This window comes from Eulemur rufifrons, chromosome 29 (assembly GCF_041146395.1).
Source record: "Eulemur rufifrons isolate Redbay chromosome 29, OSU_ERuf_1, whole genome shotgun sequence".
NCBI classification, from domain to species: domain Eukaryota; kingdom Metazoa; phylum Chordata; class Mammalia; order Primates; family Lemuridae; genus Eulemur; species Eulemur rufifrons.
In genome coordinates, this window is record NC_091011.1 from 41663808 (window position 1) to 41685353 (window position 21546).

General features: G+C 32.4%; 1 protein-coding gene across 2 annotated transcripts in view; it reads right to left on the reverse strand.

The window, feature by feature from the left end:
• GLCCI1 (glucocorticoid induced 1) overlaps positions 1 to 21546 on the reverse strand; it is an 83682-nt gene that overhangs the window by 24285 nt on the left and 37851 nt on the right. Inside the window, exons 3-4 of one of the 2 annotated variants that reach the window (XM_069461880.1) lie at positions 10206 to 10292; positions 999 to 1115 (exon numbers count right to left, since the gene is read on the reverse strand). In XM_069461880.1, coding sequence (XP_069317981.1) covers positions 999 to 1115; positions 10206 to 10292 — 204 coding nt within the window. The remainder of the gene's footprint in view (positions 1 to 998; positions 1116 to 10205; positions 10293 to 21546) is intronic. The other variant, XM_069461881.1, reaches the window with a different exon arrangement.

Genomic DNA, 21546 nt, shown 5'->3' on the forward strand with positions numbered 1-21546 from the left:
CTTGGTATTATCAGTATTTTTCACTTTAGCTATCCTTTAATTAGTTTTAATGGTCTAGTTAATTCACTTGGATTTTCTAAATACCAATGTATGCAAAAAGTGGTAATTCTTTTCCTTAGTGCCCTGTCTAGGACCTCTAAACTACTAGCAAATAATATCAATAATTACAGATATCCTTGAGTTGATTTTTATTTTATTTTATTTTATTTTTTATTTATTTTTTTATTTCAGCTCATTATGGGGGTACAAAAGTTCAGGTTATATATATTGCCCATGCCTCCCCATCCCCCCGAGTCTGAGCTTCAAGTGTGTCTATTCCCTAGTGATTTTTATTTTAACAATAATGTTGCCAATATTTTATTGTCAGGACATCACTACATTTGCAGTTGGTCACATTAGGAAGTGTCCTATTTTTAGTTTGCCAAGAGTTGTTTTTTTTTGAATCATAAATGGATATTGAGTTTTTATCAAGTGTTACTTAGCATCTAAAAAATCAAATGTTTTCTTTTTCTACTTTGATTTTCTGATACAAAAACCTAAATTAATATATTTCCTAACATTGCTGCTTGGGTCTTTTCTGCTACACTAGTGTTTATTCTATGGGATATGTCAGTATGTATTTCTAGGGGGAAAATAAAAACTCTAATCTTCAAGTTCTTCATATGTAAAATGGGAGTAAAATATATAGACAGATATAGAGACAGATGGGTTAAGAAACTATTAAGAAGATTAAGTGAGATAATGCCCAGAGTTACTCAATAAGTGAATGAGCTAGGATTTCAGCCCAGGTCAGTATCATCCTTGAGACCACTATATACTCATTCTATCTGTTATTAAAAGAAGGTTAAACATATGATTTTTAAAAATCTTCTTGTAACAATTTAGCAAACAGTAGTAATTTAGTAGAGGTAAAGATTCATTTTTTAATCCAAAAATAATGAATTCTCCCTTTACGAACTAAAAGGAATCATTCAAATCTGGACAAGAAGTTAGCCTACCTGAGTGTGACTGATTGTTATATGGTTGCCATGGAGAGGTGACTGACGATCTTTTTCCTTACTGTGACGACTGCTCTGCTTGCTGCGTTGTAGCTGCTGCCTCAGTTTGGCAATCTGCTTTGGGGGAGGGAAGGAGAAGCAAGAAGAGAACAAGAGTAAATATCAATTTTTCGTATGTATTTCTTCAGTTTTTGGATATTGATAAATAATTTTTTTCTTCAATGTTCCAAGAAGAGATAATATTTTACCATAATGATTTATTCTTCCAAGTTTTTAGGATTAAGATTATTGAAAATGAGAAATAAATATATGCTTTTACAAATTTGAACAGTGTTATTAGTAAATATGTAGACTAAATTATCCCATATTATTTCAGATATTACCTTTTAACATCAGAAATATCTTCCTTTTTAAAAACTTTTTATAAGATGAAAAACAATACTTCAGATGCCTATGGATTAATGTCAAACCTGATCTCTTACCGTAGGGACCACATTAGTTTCTAAGTTCCTGTCTTACATAAACAAAATGGATCCAGTTTATCAATTAGTAAACACTTTGAAATTGTAAAGCCCACAGTGGTGAGGAGAAGCAGAGCTATTTAGTATTAGTTACTTATTAGTATTTAATATATTACTGTATATTATTCTTCACTCATGCAACTTTTAACAACAAATATAATTTAGGGTGTATTCTCCTATATAGAAGGGTCAAATTCCAAGGTTTAATAGAAAAATCATAATTACAATATGTAGTTATGGAATTCATTAAACTACTTATATATTTTAGGTGATATATAATCTGCTTTAAGCGTGCTAGACCAGGAATAAAAAAATTCCTGAGCATTTTAAAGGGAACTACTAGTAATCTGGGGGAAGTCATTTAATATTGGGTTATTTTCCTTGCAGAAAAGATGATAATATTAATCAATAATTATTCCTTGAACATCTACAATGAGTCCAGTGTTATGCTGCCTACTCAGTAAAGTGTAGATACAGAGTATAGTCTGTAAAATATATTGATTTTCTCAGAGAGATATAGCAAAAATACAATGTATTATGAAATTATATAAATACCTACCTTGAACAACCACGACAATAAAAAACACAATAGGCAATTACTATTAAAGCCTATAAATGCTCACGGGGAAAAAGTATATAAGTTGTTGAGAAAACTAATTTTTAGTGGCAAATAGAAGAGAAATAGTGTAGCAGGAAATAAAGTACCCAACCAAAAGAATAATTTATATCCTTTCTTTTATATTAAGATCTTTGGATCTCTAGTTTTTTCAAGGTTTATGTAGCTTATGGATCTCTCATATAATATGCTTGCAAAAGCCGTACAAATAAGATTATGTTAATATTTGTGTTCCCTCCTTTTTGTTGAAATGATAATTTTCTTCTAGAGAACATTAGTTTTGATGAGAAAAGGAAAAAAAATTGTAGGTAATCATTATAAATCAAGACAGATAATTCTCTATGATAAAAAATAAATAGGATTTTAAATTGTACAAGTCATTTAATTAGGTTGGAGGTATAAATTGTTTTCTGAATATTAATGATGCTTTAGTGCTGTTTCAAAACCAGCAAGAGCTTGTACAGAAGAGCCCAGAATGCTTAGAGATTAATTAATATAATTTGTACTTATTCATTTCTAAAATAATCTTTAAAAATAAACAAAGAAAAATAATCTTAAAATTGATCAATCTTAATCAATCTATTTTTCAAGGCCTCTGTGACATCAAAATAAGCCAGAAAAGTTTTGTTCTAAGGAGGTTTAACAAACTCCTGAAAACAAAAAGCATACATCATGCTACAGACCTTACTTTGCTTGGAATATCAACTTAAACAATGCAACCTTATAGCTTTTCACACAATACTGTTCTTTGGAATATAACAGTCATGCTCTTGTTTACAATTCAGTAGGTATTAGAGTAAAAGGAAAGCCCATCCTCCTAAATATACATACTTAAAATATTACAAATTCTACTTAATAAGCATGTGAGAAGTTTTCTTTGAACTTGAAGTGGGTCCTGAGTATACTAGCTCCAAGGTTTAAAAAAATTAGGGAATAAGTGACAAAAGAAGAAATAATAATTGTACAGGATATAGCATAAATAATCACAAAGACCAAAATATTTATGAAATCAGAAGAAGAAAAATCAGGAACTGGCCCACTTAAAATCTGAGAATCAGGAACACTTTTTTTTGGCAACTTGGTAGTATCATCCTTGTTTATTTGCTATGTTTGTTCTGTTTGTTTCCCCCACTATTAATATCTAAAAACAAAATAAAAACCAACTCTTGGCCTTAAAAGACTGGTTGAGCACTTGCCTCAGGGATTGAAGGGGAGGGAAATATTACTTAGAATGAATTCTATTCCATAGTAGGCCAAGGAAATGAGAAATCTTAATTTAAAAGGACTAAGTGGTGGCAGTAAGAAAGGAGGCAGGATTCTTGGGCTTTTGAAAGAGAAGGAAAAAAAGAGAATTAGCCTAAAACCAGGAAAAATTTTATAGGTTATCACTAGCAAGTGACCTGGTATCCTCACTGATCCTTCTTATCCACAGATACCACTACATCAATACACAAGCAAAACCATCACAGGTATTTGGGAAGTAGAGTAATTCTTATTTCTGATGTTAGGATAATGTGGGAAGTTTGTCACTGCTATCCTAAGGCAGACCTCTGAATAATATATGCTATAGAAAATCCACTACACACAGTAGTTAGGGTCTCTATTCCACTATTATAGGTTTGTTGAGAACCAAGATTCCACAGAACAATGTTTCAGTGGGAAAAACATATCCTGAAGGTGAACATCTAATTTATCACCAAATGTTTAAGATATAACCCACTCAAAACTGGGGAATTAATTTTGAAGGTCAGTTCTTCCAAACTTAACAAAAATAATCTTTTGAAAAGAGAAAATGCAATGTATAACTAGAGTATAAAGTAATTTGTATTCAATAGTTAGAAACCTTGAATATTTAAAGATAACCTGCTCTAGGCTGCCATTTTGGTTGTACATTTTGAGTACTGACCAAATATTATGACACCAGACTGAGGGGCTAAGTAAAGACTGAAATCAAGGCCAGACCAAGCTCCACTCAGCAAGCTGCATGCCTTGGCAGAATACTGAGGCTACTTGGAAGAAGCCTTTTTCTTCACTAAAAGGTACTGTCACTTTAAAAAATCTTATGCTAGTGGGGCTGCATCCACTCAATGGGAGTGCTTTTATCTAATCCACATAGAGGTGATATATAGGGTAATACACATCCAGAACATGGTGACTACAAGCTAAAATCTTGTTTAGTAGGAACCAAAAATAATAGCTATGACTTTTTCATCTTTTAAAAATAATGCAGACAAAACAAACAAGTAAATAAATAAATAAATAAAGCAGAGACATAGTAAGTGATTAAAAAGGCAGATCGGACACTGGGGATTGGGATGATTCACAACACATACATCCAACAAAGGACTCATCCAGAATATGCAAAGAACACCTCCAAAGCAATAAAAAAAACAGACTGTTTAAAGAGTGGGCAAAACATTTGAACAGGTACTAGCCAAAGAGAATATCCCAATGGCCAATATGCATAAGAAAATGTGCTCAACATCATTCTCATCAGGGAAATGTAAATTAACAACCATCATAATGACTAAAGTTAAAAAATGATAACACCAAATACTGACAAAGACATGAAACAACTGGAATTCTCCATACATTGCTGGGGATGGATGGGTATTCTTTTATTTAAACATAGTAGGCTTGATTATGTTAATAGAAGATTTTTCTGGGGAAGTGCTTATATCCTCAATACTTGGTCAGTTACTGAAGGTCACTTGGTCTACTCTTCAGGTAATAGCTTGAAAAGTAGAAAGCAGTGATCTGGCTCAAATGAGGCAAAAATTCTTAATTCAGTTACCTGGAAAGGAAAGAAATGACATGTCCAAGGCTGTAATTAGGTTCTGAGGTACTTGGTGGGAAACAATGCTGAAAGAAGAAGGAATCCTGCTTATAAATCAAGAGGGCTGGGGAGGTATGCTTCTACCTCACATGAAAAAGAGCAGTAAGTTATCGGAAAATAGAATATCTCTGCAAATATGATATCTATTTCTGTCAATGACATTTCTAACAATTAACTGAGACACTGGAACACACCCTCTTTGCATAAAGAGATATTCTTATAAAAGAAATTTATCCTTTGCCAAATATAGGCAACACAATTTTAAACAAATTATAATTCAACATACTGAAAATGCTCTGATGATGTACATTCTGACTAGTAACATATTCTTTCTAGTGATTATTCAAAGAGTAACCTGTAGGCCAGTTTGTTTGATGACTGTGTCTATCACCAATTGAAAAGCATCAGTAAAACTTGCCTAAGTAATAACTATTTACTGAGTACTAGCAATGTAGAAGGCACTCTGCCAGTTGCTTTTTTGTGAATTATCTCATTTATTTTTCAATGAAAGCATATGAGGTAGGTACTATTATTATCTCCATATTAGAGGTAAGGAAATAGAGGTGGAAAGGTCAAAAAGCTTGCAAAAAGTAGCACAGTTACGTGGTGAAACAAGTGTTTGAACTCAGGAAATAGAATTCCAGAGTCTAGTCTCTTAACGACCATTCTATACTGCTGAAGAATCAAGTTAATAACGCACAAGGAGATAAATCTTACAAAAAATAAAGACAAATGGGAATGAAAAACTTGACAAAAGCTGAACTAAGATAACCCCTCCCCACAATTACTAAAGATATTAACCCAAATAATTTTTCTGAAAGTATAGTTTGAGAAGTCATGAATCTCAAGTTGTTATTCTCTTTTATATGAAACAGGGAATATATGACAAACCTTAATGCTCATAAAGATCAAGTGCCTGAAAATGAAAGTGCAGTCTAGTTAAAAGCAAATTTTACATATTATATCCTGTGACAAAAATGTCAAGCCTCTAAAAACAAAAATTCAAAACTTTTTTTGCCTTTCCATAAATAAAAATAATCAGTGATGTTTTCCTATTTTTCTTTAAAGTGCCAGGCAAACCATAATGAATTGCTCTTCATTCAACCTCAGGATATTAAAATTGACACAGGTAAATGCATGTACAGATGTGCACATAGAGTACACACATGTGCAAATACAATACATATGGACAAGGCAAGGGTCATCTGCAAACACATCACTTATAGGCAGGCTCACCTAAACCCACTGATCCAGGAACAGACAGATCCCTCCCCTGGAAACACACAGATTCACCCCCACAGATATAGTTAGCTTTGAGAAAACTGTTACACTCATAAAATAAGTTTTAATGTGGAAATGTATTTGCGACTACCAATGAGGCATATTTGCCAACAGAGGCATTTTAACAATACCAGACTAACATTAAAAACACTTTCTTTACAAATCCATTTGATAGATGAGGAAACACTCAAAAATAAACTACCTTCTCAATGTAAGACAGCTAATAAATGGCAAATCCAGTCCTTTAACTCTGCAGTCCCCAACCCCTGGGCCGAAGACTGGTACCAGTCTGTGCGTGGCCTGTGAGGAACCGGCCACACAGCAGGAGGTGAGTGGTGGGCTAGCAAGGGAAGCTTCATCTGTATTTACAGCTGCTCCCCAGCACTCACATCACTGCCTGAGCTCCGCCTCCTGTCAGATCAGTCACTGTCGCCCATCACTCCCAGATGGGACTGCCTAGTTGCAGGAAAACAAGGTCAGGGTTCCCAGTGATTCTGCATTATGGTGAGTTGTATAATTATTTCATTATATATTACAATGTAATAATAATAGAAATAAAGGGCACAATAAATGTAATGTGCTTGAATCATCCCAAAACCATCCCCTCCCCACCCACAGTCCATGGAAAAATTGTCTTCTGTGAAACTGGTCCCAGGTGCCAAAAAGGTTGGGGACCCCTGCTTTAGCCTTCATTTTGTAACCTTTCTACTACCTAGCAACGCGGCTGAAAGTAATACTGTGTTAATGTTCAACTGCAAAAAACTACCAGTCACTATGTATTGGCTCATAATCTCAACCACTTCACAAAGTAACTTCCTTTCTTAATGTTGAAGATAATGCAAGCTGTGAAACTGAAATAAAGATGAACAAAAATTTGATGAAGCAATTACCTGACTGATACGTTTCTATTTTCTTTGATAAGCAGTTTGTATGACCTAAAAATTGTTCCTATTGGATCCAATTTTTAAAGATAATGAAGGATTATAAAACATCTTTACAATTCAATTTAGACAGATTTTACTTGATAAAGAATATGTGCATTTTTAAAATGTTTATTACATAATTCCTTTGATTTCAAGGGGATAATCAAAAATATTCACGCTATTATCTTGTAGGTCCAGAGAAAACATTATTGTAATTATTTTTTCCTATTACAATTTTTAAAATATATTTTAAAATGCCAAAAATTAACAAAATGTTAGAGCAGAAGATACACTCTTAGTAAAGCTATAAGGGAATTTTAAAAAGGAAGATCATATGTCAACAATAATTATGCATCACTTTTGATCAGAAAAACAAGAAACATTCCTAATCATTCCACTCTACTGTTGCAGATGGTTCCATCCAAGAAAAAAATATCCTACTAATTAGAGGGCTTATTGGTGAGATAAAGAAGCAACATGTGATGTTTCCTTCTTTCCACTGAAGGACTTAAAAATAGTAAATCTATTTTGTTCAATTTTTATCAAAATCAGAATAGGAAAAAAAAAAAAAAAAAAACACCAAAACAATACAATAGTCTTATTTATGTTCCCTCTGAAACAAAGAACATACTTGCTTACTGCTTTTTATAAAAGCAGTGGATTCCCCAAGCTCTGTGTTCCTTTCCCATATGATCTATTATGCATCAATCTGGGTCCTCCCCATCGCCCCCACTGGAATTGTGGTCCAGGAGAACTAACATAAACTTGATGCTCTTGATACTTCCTATGCTGTGAATAATAAACTCCTTTGTTTCTAAACCAGGAGTTTTGTGCCTTCTGCCAGCATCCACAAAATAGCAACAAGCTAATTTATTAGGTTTTAAGAGTGGCTAAAATCAAATCTGAGACCTGAGAGGGCATACTTCCTCCCTTGCCTCAAGTGAAGAGAGAGGAGTTTTTAATGGAACAACTTGAAAAGACTAAGGTATACTCCCCACAATTAAGGGGATGTGGTGGACTGGTATTTGATTCCTACTTCAGATACCGAAAAGGGTTAGCTAGAATGATAAAGATTTACCATTGCATTAGAATCAGCCTAAACTTTCAGACATTACCCAGACAAAAAAAATGTGTGAGTTTCTCAGGAACCATTTGGGAAATCTAAGTGTGAGAGCCATCGAGGAGGGCTGTCTTAGGTACTACTTATAACAGCCACTTAGAAGGGTCAACAGACCTCAGCAGCAGAGGAGCTGAAGGTTATTTCTAGAATTCTAGAGACCAAAGAGAGAGTAAGGGATTCACTAACCCAGGAAGATAGAACTGTTTATAAGAGATGTACAGTAACAGGGGATCCCCAAAGACTCATGAAAATACTCTACAAGAGAAAGTCAGCTTTAAAAATCTGTTAAGCCCAGAAAATGTAAGGGTATTTTATAATAGTAGCAGTCAAGTAAGAACACTTCTATTCCACTTCTCCCTCATTTTTCTAAGCTCCAACTTTAGAGGGGCCAGAAATAGTAGCTATGGAGTTAGTGAAGAGGTGAGCAAGAAAGAGAAAAGGAGCAAGGATCTCTTCTCCCATAAGTCACCCAGCTGTAGTAGGCTCTAGGTGGGTAGCTCTCTTTCCCATGAGGATTTTTAAGCCCTGGCCAAGATGACCCAGGTTTCTGTATAGCAGGCCCTCGAATAATGTTGATTCATTCAATGTTGTTTCGTTATAACATTCATAAGAAAAAAACATAATTGATTCCCAGTGGAAGCCACTGTCTGTGTAGAGTCTCTATGTTCTCCCCATGTCTGCATGGGTCTTCCCTGGGTACTCTGGTTTCCTTCCACATCCCAAAGATGCACGTTAGATTTACTGGCATGTCTACATTGTCCTCGTCTGACAGTGCAGGTGTGTGAATGTGCCCTGCAGTGGAATGGTGTCCTCTCCAGGGTTGGTTTCCACTCCGCACCCTTAAATGCCAGGATAAAGTGCAGCTACCTGAGACCCTGAACTGGAATAACTGGGTAAATAACTATCTTACTTCTTTTTATTAATCTTTCCTAAATGTATATACAGCTCACATTTATTTCTATGTTTAATACTAGAAGCGTTTTGGTCATTATTTAGAAGTTTGGTGATGTTTTTCTGACCAGAAATATGCTGCAGGAACTTAACTCTTGTTTATACCAATTACCCTATGGTAAAATCAGTTTTGTTATAGGTCATTTGATTTAAAGTTGTAGTTTCCAAAAACCTATCAACAATGTTAAATGGGGACTTACCATAAAAGTGTCAACATCCACTCATCACTACGGGTTTCTTTTTCTATTCATGGTCTGTAGAGATTTTCCTCATCTTAAATGTAGCTAGAATACAGTTACTTATTTATTTTCACATTGCATTCCTATAAGCTTCAAGCAAAGTGGAGGTGCTTTCACTGACATTTTAATCAGAAATCCTGAAGTGAATTAACTGAAGGGGAGAGTATGTGAATCAGGAAGAATGGATGTGGTACAGTTTAGTATGATCTTATGACAAGGAAGATGATGATATGTTATTTACAAAAACACTGAATTTTAGTGGTAACTCTTAAAAATATTAGTTCTTCAATAAGAGCTTTGGTTTTTCATAATTTTCTCAAATTATAACTCTGCCATCTACTATAACTATTCTTCCCATTTTTATTTTTAGTCTCTACTCAGGTACTTTCATCATTTTTTCAGCCTCAGTTATAATCATATAGAATTTAACATCTTCATGAAATAACATGAAAAACCCACTGGTCTTTTATATCTATTCCCTTTTTTCCTCCGTTTTAGTGAGGTATAATTTACATCCCATTAACTTAATCCATTATAAGGGTAAAATTAAGTAAGTTGTAATCAATTTATAGAGTTATACAATGAAATGTAGAACACAATGCTTAAACTATGAAAGATGTAAGGTTAAGACAAATTTAAAAAGTGCCATTATACTCGGAAAATAGTAAGGTAATCTGCTAGGACCATACAGATTATAGATTGAAAACAGAAATGACTTACCTCCTTTAGTTGATCAGCACTCCCCCATGACGCAGAACGCTGATGTGACTTCTTTTCTGCTCCTTCTTCTGTCCAACAGCTAGGTGTCTTTAAAAAAAAAAAAAAAAGGAATACAAAAAATAAGGAATTTTGTCTTCACTCCCTAATCTCAAGCAACTAAAACATATTTCAAATTCTTAGCACACACCAGTTAAGGAGCTATACTAAAATCCTTTAAACACTAAGAGAATAGTCAAACTAAATGTGAAAGGGTATTTCTAGTAAATTCAATGGACAGAAGATGAACAGAACTGGTTCAGATACAGTGGTATTATAAATGACCCATATACCAAATATCTAGCTAGATGGAGGACAGATTGTACTATTTTTCCTGTACTTGAAGAGGAAGAGCATTCACAATAGTATCTTTTTTGAAAAATAGGCATGTTTATATAAAAAATATAAAATTTACATATTAGAAATAATAACTATAAACTAAATAAACTGAATACAAACTAAAGTAATGCATATTTTAAAAAACCTGAATTACATGTCAGAAAACACATTTTTACCAAAAACACCATTTTCAGTTATTTAACCAACAGACAATACTCCCAAATGTAACACAAACCACTAAATCCCAAATATTGCCATAAAGTAGTAAGACCATTTAGTAGCTGTATTAAAATTCAAACAATATGAAAATACCTTCTTAATATATGAGAAGATTCTTCTGTAATGTAAATTAGGGCAGGTTTAAAACCACTATTTAAAGACAAAGGGTAATGATTATCACAATAAGTATATATAGATTTAGAAATTCTTTTTTCTTATATATTGAAAAACTATCATTTATGTTAAGGCCATACTTGTGACTATATATAATATATAAGCTGGTATGAAGAAATCATCAGCTCTACTTTATACAGTTCAAAATGCTGTGGATGACTTTTAAAATAATTGCCATCTTTTAAAAGCAACAATACTCAAAAATAAAACCAATGACAACTGAATATTAGTTGAATAAATATAGAAATAAACACGTCACTACTACAGTTAAGCTGTTTAGTCAATTGAGAGAGTAAAATATTTTATTCAATTGGCAAGTGCAAGGATTAGGGGTATCAATATATTAAATAAGCTGATTGTGAAAAACCATTAGTTATTAAAATTTCCTATGTTCAGTCCTAGATAAGACAAACTACTATGAAAATAATTTAGCTCCCAAGTTATCATATCTTTAATGATCAATTTATTCTAAATTGTTCAATTATGACAGTTTATTTTGGTCAAACTTTTATTTTGAGAACTTATACAACTTATACAACTTAATGCTTTTATCCTTCCATCAAGTGAGAAGGATCTATCTACCCTTACCAAAAATCAAATGATTAACAATTATAATCATTAAAATGCAAAAATATATTCGCAGAAAATGAGTCAAATTTTTGGCATGTTCCATAATTACTTCAAAAATAACATTTGTAACATTATTTTCATTTTGGACAGCTCTTTTACAAAGAACACTTACATATATTTCTAACTTACAGATAAATTAATAGCCACAAAAATTTTGCAACTGCTTCAATATTGCCAAAATCATGCCAATGGCAAATGGAACTAAATCTAAGGTCTCATCTCACAGATCACCTTCTTTCTTCATATTATCATTTCTTTTCTTAAAAATGAATGTGAAAACCTATTCAATTATTTCAAAGTGTAATGTTAGTTATACATACAAAAAAAGAATTAACTACAAAAGAATATTTATGCTCATGAAATCAAGCTAGTAGTATGTATACAGTCATGCACCACATAACATTCCAGTCAGCAATGGACCACATCTATGTCAGGGGTCCCATAAGATTATAATAAAGCTGAAAAATTTCTATTGCCTAGTAATGTCTTGATTTTGATCCTGTGTAGGCCTAGGCCAATATGAGTGTATGCGTCTTAGTAAACAAAAAAGTTTTAAAAGTAAAAAAATTTAAATATAAAAAAGCTTATAGAATAAAATTATAAAGAAAATATTTTTGTATAGCTGTATAATGTGTGTTTTAAGCTAAGTGTTATTACAAAAGAGTCAAAAGTTAAAAAAAATTTAAGTTTATAAATTTAAAAAGTTACAGTAAGCTAAGGTTAATTTATTATTGAAGAAAATATTTTTTATAAATTTAGTGCAGCCTAAGTGTACAATGTTTGTAAAGTCTACAGTAGAGTACAGTAATGTCCTGGGCCTTCACATTCACTCACCACTCACTCACGGATTCACCTAGAGCAATTTCCAGTCCTACAAGCTCCATTCATAGTAAGTGCCCCATACAGGTGTGCTATTTTTAATCTTTTATACCATATTTTCACTGTACCTTTTCTATGTTTCAATATGTTTAGATATGCAAATATTTACCATTGTGTTATAATTGCCTACAGTATTCAGTACAGTAACATCCTGTTTAGGTTTGTAGCTTAGGAACAATGGACTATATACCATAGAGCCTCAGTGTATAATAGGCTATACTATTTAGGTTTGTGTAAGTACACTCTATGATGTTCCCACAACAATGAAATTGCCTAACAATGCATATCTCAGAATGTATCCCCATCATTAAGTGACACATGACTGTAGGTTTTAAAAGTGAAAAACCACTGGAAGAGTTCTCTTAATCATGGAGCTATAGAGTTCCATGAATATAAATTATTCAAGTATATTCATCATAGTCTCAAGCTTCCAAAAGTACTCCCCGAAGAGTAATTTAATTTTAATCACATCAGTTTAAAATAAATAGTACAAAAAATGTTCTGGTCTACAAATATATTCTGCAGACTGCATTGTCTAATACAATGACTACCAGCCACATGAGGCTATTTAGATTTAAATTAATGACATTTTTAAAAAACTAAAAATGTAATTCTTTAGTCGCACTAGCACACTTTAAATGCTCAATAACCACGTGGCTACTGGCTGCCATATGGGGCAACAGAGACATGGAACATTTCTATCACTGCAGAAAGTTCTATTAGAGAGCAATGTTCTACACATTTGATCACTGATTTTTAACAGGTTATTTTAGCCAAAGCAAAACCAAAAGATATCTACTTTGTTTTTCAAATCTATTTAAAGCTGATACTTAAGAAATCACAGAAAGTGAACTAATTTGAATTCAATTTGTTGAAATCAAATTTGTATTTTAGAAATGTTTTACCATTTGAATTAGGAAAATAACACAAAGTAGCAAAAGTTCTTCCCTTTCACATCAGTAAAGAGCCTCTTCTAACTGGCCTGTTATTCTGTCCACTAATCTACAATAGAATTTTTAAAACAGTGCTACTTAGAACATTGCCCTTTGGTCTTAGTAAGAATGTGTGACGAAAAGGTTCCATGATCAAATAAACTTGGGAAAAATTGTGTATTACACCTCCTCTATCAATATACAATGCAATTAGCATTTCAAAAACTCAAATATACTCATTAAAAAAAAAAGCTTAACTTTTTCTTATATGATCCCAGAACACTTATTTTACAAGTAGGCTTATTAAAATTGTGCAAAACACTACTCCAATGGACAGCTTGGAAAGAAATACAGTCCTCAATAATTTGTATTGTATATAATAGCTTGCTTTTCAGCCACCACACTTTAGAGGATTCTTCCTTTCTAGCTGCCTCCACTTAAGACTACCAGGGAAGAGAAAATGAACCTTTTGTATACCCATGAGCAATGCAGAACTAAAGTCTATTTATAAGAATATTGACAAAAAATCCTATCTAAAAAATTATTGACTATTGGTTGGTTTTAAGAAATTGTCTCTATGTCAGAAGGATACCTACAGGTAGAAAAGGTCTTTTTTTATTCTCACTCCCCAGAATTCTTCAAAATCCAGACCATGAAACTTTCTCTCCAACCTCTAGGGTCCATCCTCCCAGCTCTAAACTGTATGAGGACCACTTCTTCTCTGAGTAAAATACAGAGAAAACAATCTCACTGCACAGGACTAAACAGACTCCAAAAGGAAAACACATTAGTAAAATTATTTTTGACTAGGTCAACCAAGAAGCTTAAAATACTGAGTGCTTTTGTTATTTATATCTTCATCTTTTATTCACAAACAGCGAGAGCAAATATGCATTTCAGCTTTATTAATTTCAAAACATTTCAAACTAACTCCTAGCAAGAAAAATATTCTTTTTCAACATGGAAAGTCTAAAAGCATTTCCAAAAAGACCCCCCAAAAATTAATCATGTCATAAAATTCTTTAGTCTTATTTAAGACATTGTTACAGTAGGAAAAAAACTTTTTCCTTGGGGCCACGGTGCTGCTTTATTAAGAAAATAGAATAAAACCTTCAAAAACAAAATGATCCTTTCTAATTTAATGAAACATTTGTTATTTTTTATTGTTTTCTGTGTGCGAGTTATATGCAGCTTAAAAAATAGTTCACACGGCTCCCAAGGTAAAGAGAGTGTGAGGCCCTAGGCTCAAAACTAGCATGAGTTAAATATAACTCACATGGCAGTTAATATGTTAAAACTTTAAAAATCTATTTTTATATGGTTCATACTTGCCCTTGAAATTTACTGTAGTTTACAATAGATTATGGAAACATTAGTATTGACTACTAATTATTTAATAGTAGTTATGGCAATGATAAATCTAGCAAGAAATGAGATGGAACTAGCTAAAAATCAATGATACTTAAATTAAGAATTAATTATGACCACAGACTGATCTTAATCATAAAAACATTTTAAAATAGGTAATGACAAACCACCCTTCATTATTTACAAATATATCCTTTAGAGATTTGGTTTTCCTTTGACAAATGAAAATGTTTTAACTTTTTCTAAAATGTTTTTATTTACAATATTATGAAAAGTCCGTACTGATGAAGTATTACAAAGGAACACAGACGATTATGATTTTAATGTATCTATCCTTTTTCTGGTAATGGTGGTAACCAGATATTTTATGTAAAGTTGAGGGTTTTTTAAAAGCTTTAAGAATTTAGTGATAGCAGCAGTTATATGCTCAAAATTTTTTTTATCAAGCTCCAACTACATATGAAGTTATGTGCTCATTATGTTATACCAGTTTCACAGTGTATCCCAGATAGTGGCATCATCCTCACCTGGGAACATGTTAGAAATTCAAATTCTCATGCTCAACCTCAGACTTACTAGATCTGAAACTCTTAGATAAGGCCCAGCAATACATTGTTGTTGTTGTTGTCTCCAGATGATTCTGATGGAACCCAAAGTTTGAAAACCAGTGTTAGACTAAAAAAGTTTAAATAAAACATAGATTCTGCACTCAAGGTGTCAAGTGGACCATATATCCACTCATTTTTCTTGCTAGTTTTTAAAATCTCTCATATCTGAGAGAAAATCAGCAACATAGCTAACTACTAGATACTGCCTAAAGTATTTTCATATCATTCTGAAAAACAGCCACTGGAGTGATAAAAATTGGTAGTGCTCAAATGATGGCATGAGCATCACCAATGGGATACCTAAATAATATGGGAAGGAGTTTTCATTAGAATATAAACAGGCTCTACTGCACTTGAATCTGTAAATGTGACCTACCATTTCTTATTTGTAAGATTACACAGCAGACACACAATAGCTACTTCTGACTGAATAAATCCTGACGTACCAAGAATTGTTATTGAATTTCAGAGCCCTCTTATGCTCTGGGGTTATTTGTATCATTTTTATGCCATTTTCTATGAGTCCAGACTTAATATTCACAATTGCATAATCAATTGTTCATACTAGTAATAACTTTTTCTGTCCACTTAATTCAATATTATTATATTTAAACCCGCTGACAGTAAAATATTATAGATTCTAATAAAGAGGCAGCTAACATTTATCAGTGTCCATTATGTTTTAGATACTGTGCTAGAAGCTTAACATGGATTATTTAATGTAATCCTCACTGCAATAGGCAATATTAATAATAGGAGTTATCCCAAAAAAACTGTAAAAATTTTCACAGCACAAAAAACTTTTCACTTTGTTTATACTGTTTCCTAACAGCATGATCTCTTCTATATCAATCATTGATTTATACAAAATAGTTACTAATACCCTGACAGGCATACTGCTTTCTCATACCCTAAACTATTATATGACCTAATTCTAAACTATGATCTTAATTCAATAATATTTATTCTTAAAGTGTAATGTCCCTAACATACAAATATCTTTCTCTGTAAATGCTGTTTAATATTATCACAGGATTTTCAATAGAAAAATTGACAGGTTAAGACTGAGAACCAATGTATCAGATAACAAAGGTCAGGGAACCAGAGTAAGAACGTTGTTCCAAATAAATACAACCTATTTCACAATTTTACCTTGAGCTAGTTTGGGGGCAAAGGTATGGGGAAGCAATGAAAACAGGTTAGTTTTGTTACCAGTTAAATGTTTCTTGTAAAGGGAAGAAAACTGAGTATCTGGGTAACAAGAGTATGGGGAAAGCCTTTTGCTATATACTTTTTACTTCTAAACCAAATTAATACATTACCTATTAAAAGCTAATAAGTAGAATTTTGTCTCTCTGGTAATTTTAGAGATGGTATTCAAAACTGATAAATAAAATATTAAACATTTTAGTCATGGATTAAAATTTTTCATCAATACAGCTGAGTATATCCTCCCTTTAGCAACCAAAAATATTACTCCCTAAACCAGGAACATGACAATTTTGGTGTGAACTATTCAACTCTAGGATTCTATAATCCTCTGTCTCATAATTAGATTAACAGTTGAAAGAAAAGGTAAAGGTGATCTTGTAAAGGAATGAATCTGTATGCATTTACTCAACAGCCAGTTAGGGATTGGCTCCATAAAAATAACAGTTAGGTCCCTGAAGTGCCTAGGAGGCCAAAATAGCCAAATCTTCAGACTTGCTTCCATTTCATGAAGAAGTCCCCCACCTCTCAAAATGTTTCAGCAACTGCCGCTTCTTAAACAAATTTCAACAGCAAACTCTTTAACAAGGGCACAGGAAACCCAAAGAGCTATATCAAGTGTGACTTTTGGTTATGAAATGAGTTTCTGATCAGGCTGGTAAAACTGAAAGTTCTTTTTTTATATCTATTATTATTTGAGGTCAATCATCAATTCCTTCCCAACCAAGTTCCTTTCAGGAATGGAGGAAAAGGCTAGGTATTTTAAACATAGTTTCAATAGGAAAGAATATGTATTTTTTAGTATAGAGTTAGCTGACGTTATCAAAGGTTGGCTAAAGCTAAATGCTAAGTACTCATTCCAGGAATATTTATTAAAATAAAAATAAATAATTTCTAGGGAAAGATGTTGGCATAAAGGCAGAATCATAAATGAGATTAATAAAAATATACTGAAATGCTATTTTATGTACTTTTGGCATAACTAACATTTCATAATTTAAATTCTGAAAATTAATTTAACATATTAACTGCTATGTGAGTTGTATTTAACCCACACTAAGTTTTGAGCCCAGGGCCTCACGAAGCATATGTAACTCACGTCTCTACCTCTGGAGCCGCACGAACTATTTTTCAAGTTGCATATAAGTCATGCACAGAAAACAATAAAAAATAACAAATTTTTCATTAAATTAGAAACGATTGTTTTGTTTTTGAAATTTTTATTGTATTTTCACACTAAAACACTGTGGCACCAAGGAAAAAAATTTTTTTTCTAGTGTGGCAGTCAATGTGTTAAAACAATAAAATATCAAAGAAAAACATCACCTGGAGAAAGGGCAGCATAAGTATGCAGAATTTCATTCAATGTCTAGCCATCCAATCTCTCACCCCACAAAGAATACAAGTTTTGAAGTCTCTCTCTCATACCAACCGAGAGACCAAAAGCCATGGAAGAAATTGGGAAGATTTTCTAAAGAGCTGCAATACAAAAACATACTAGGCTAGTAAGTTTCATAGGTCAAATTCTTTCAGACCCAAGTGACAGATAATTCAGATGATACCTATACCACACTAGAACACAGAGGAAGGAAATCTTGCAAAACCTTTTTATGAAGCAAGTACGACACTAACCTAAGGATTACATCATGAAAAAGAAAAAATTTCAGACCTTATTTCTGAATATTAAACAAATATCATAAACATTAACAAACACTTCATTTGCCACTGTATATTAAAAAAACAAAAACACCTTCATGAACCAATAGCTAGAAATTTAATCATGGACCAAATATCAGTTAATCTATTAAAGAAATTCATCATATTCTAAGTTGAGACAAAATAATATATTCACTTATGAAATAGCATTTCCCAAGTAAAGAATCATTCCTGATTAAAACAAGAAACACCATTAGTAAAACAAACATGTGCTTAATGTAAAAAAAAGCACACATGCCTCATAGCAAAAATCAGTATACCATGTCCGGTGAGTAAACTAGACAGACACATTACCATTAGAGTCAAGAAAGAGGAGAAGGCATTTGCTACCATAATCATTAGTTTACGAGATCCTGGGCATGTTAGCAAAAGCAATTCCAAGAGGGGGCACATATCAAAGGATAAATAATGCAAAGGAGGTAGAATTACTATTTGTATGAACACATATACCTGGAAAACCAGAGAATTACCTCAAAAATTGCTAGAAGCAAGAAAATTCAAATTGAAAATGTCATATAAACAAATTAGAAAATAATTAAAAATTCTAATCACAACACCAACCAAAAGAGACAAAATACTCATATATAAGTTTAACAAGAAATGTGTTGATCCTATAAAAAAAAAGTTTTAAAATGTTCTGAAGGACAAAAATAACAATTGAATAAATAGTCTTTCTTGGATAAGATTCAATATGGTAAAGTTGACAATTCTGCATGAATTAATATTTAATTGCAATATAAAACATTCTAAGAATCTGAAAAAATGATTCTAAAATTAACGAAGAAAAATAAATATTTAAGACTAGCCACACAAGCTGTTAAAATGAATTACCAAGCAATACAAATTAAAATCGTTTGATGTTAGACAAGTGCAAAAAAACATTAATGGTATATAGCACTGAGATCCAAATAAGAATAGGGACTTTTTATATGACAAGGATGACATCTCAAATCAGTAGGGAAAAGATAAACTCTTAGTCAACTGGTTAGTCACTGGAAATAAATAAAGCTGGATCCTACCTCATTCCTTCCATCAAAATAAACCCCCAAAATATCAAAAGTATAAATATAAAAAATGAAAAATAAAGGTACTAGAAGAAAATATGGTTTAAAATAATTTTTTAACTTTGGAGAAAATTCTTCCCAATTATGACATAATACAAAAGCCATAAAGTATAGACCAATGGAATAAAATAGAGAGCCCAGAAATGAACATATATATGATATGGTCAATGGTCAACTGGATGTTAGACAAGGGTATCAAGGTTATTCAATGGGGAAAGCACAGCCTTTTCAACAAATGGTGCTCGGAGAACTGGATATTTACATCCAAAAGAATGAAGTTAGACCCTTGTCTTATACTATATATAAAAATTAACTCAAATGGATTAAAAACCTAAACTTAAAAGCTAAAATTCTAGACAAAAACAGGGGAAAAGCTTCTGACACTGGATTCAGTAACAGCTTCTTGAATATGTCACCAAAAGCATAGGCAACAAATAGAAAAATAAACTGAACTTATCAAAATTAAAACCTAGTACGCCATCAAAAGAGTGAAAAGGCAACTCACGGAATGGGAGAAAATGTTTGCAAACCATGTATCTGGTAAGAGATTAGTATCCAGAATACAAAAAGAACGCCTAAAACTCAACAACACCAAACAAACAAACAAACAAAAACAAAACTGAAAACCCAATTCAAAAATGGACAAAGGCCTTGAATAGACATTTGTCCAAAGAAGATATACAGATGGCCAAAAAGCACACAAAGAGATGTTCAACGTCACTACAACATCACTAATCATTTAGGAAACAAAAATCAAAACCACAATAAGACACTACTTCACACCCATCAAGGTGACTAAAAAACAAAACAAAACAACCACTATTGGCAAAGATGTAGGAAAAATGGAACTCTTGTGCGCACTGCTGCTAAGAATATGAATTGGTACAGCCATTGTGGAAAACAGTATGGCAGTTCCTCAAAAATTTAAAAATAGAATTACCTTACTCAATTCTACTTTTGGGTATATACCCAAAAGAATCAAAAGCAGGGACCTGAAAAGGTATTTGTACATGAATGTTGACAGCAGTATTATTCACATCGCCAAAAGGTAGAAGCAACCCAAATGTCCATCCACAGATGAGTGGATAAAGAAAATATGGTATGCACATATAATGGAGTATTATTCAGCCTTAAAAAGGAAGGAAATTTTGACATATGCTATGCTATAGATGGACTTTGAAAACATCATACTAAGTGCAATAAGCCAGGTACAAAAGGACAGGTATTATATGATTCTTCTTATATGAGGTTCTTAGGGTAAATTCATAGAGCCAGAAAGTAGAATGGTGGTTACTAGAGGGTGTAGGGAGAGGGGAATGGAGAGCTAGTATTTAATGAATAAAGAGTTTTAGTTGGAGAAGATGAAAAAAGTTATTATTCATGTCCTTCTATGTTACATGGATTATTTTACCATTAAAAAGTATTATTTTAAAAACAAAATTAGATAAAATCTAAAAATATATAACCTAAAATATTTATTTCTTTTAATATAGCTGAATTAAAAATATCCTGAGATAATTATGAAGATCTATAACATAAATATATCACCAAGCATCCCTGCAAGAACTGAGAAGAACAGAGCTTTTATAAGACATGATAGGATGCTGACCTTGAGGAAGAGGGTATCTGAAGTGGAAATTTTGTGTTTAGGTAAGTGACTTTTTTATTTTACAAGTTATATATAAAAAGCATTAAATTCATCATTTTATTAAAATATAAATCTATTCTAAAGCAGTTTTGATCTTTGTTTACAAAAAAAAGAAGAAGGTGGTAGTGGTTTCTCTTAGGATTAAATACATTCACTTGCAGAAAGTCTATCAATCAAAATCAGCTACAGCAGTTTTACAACATCAAGTCTAGTTTAACAGACATTTCAGAAGAGATGACTACTTGAACCTGAGGTAGCCTGTTCAGGGGCTGTTTTGGATGGACTACTCACGCGGAGAAAACTGCTTCCGACTGTCCCAGATAAAAGAGATTAAGGTCTGTAAAACTCAAGGAAAGGTGTAACAGGACAATAAACTATTAAGATTCTGTTTTTAAAAAAAGTAAGAAAAAAAGTTAATTAAGTAAATGACAAAACTCTAATGGGAAAAACATCACTTCTAGTACTCAGTTTTTTCCTTTCATTCTATTTTGATACTGACTTTGTATTTATACTGAATCT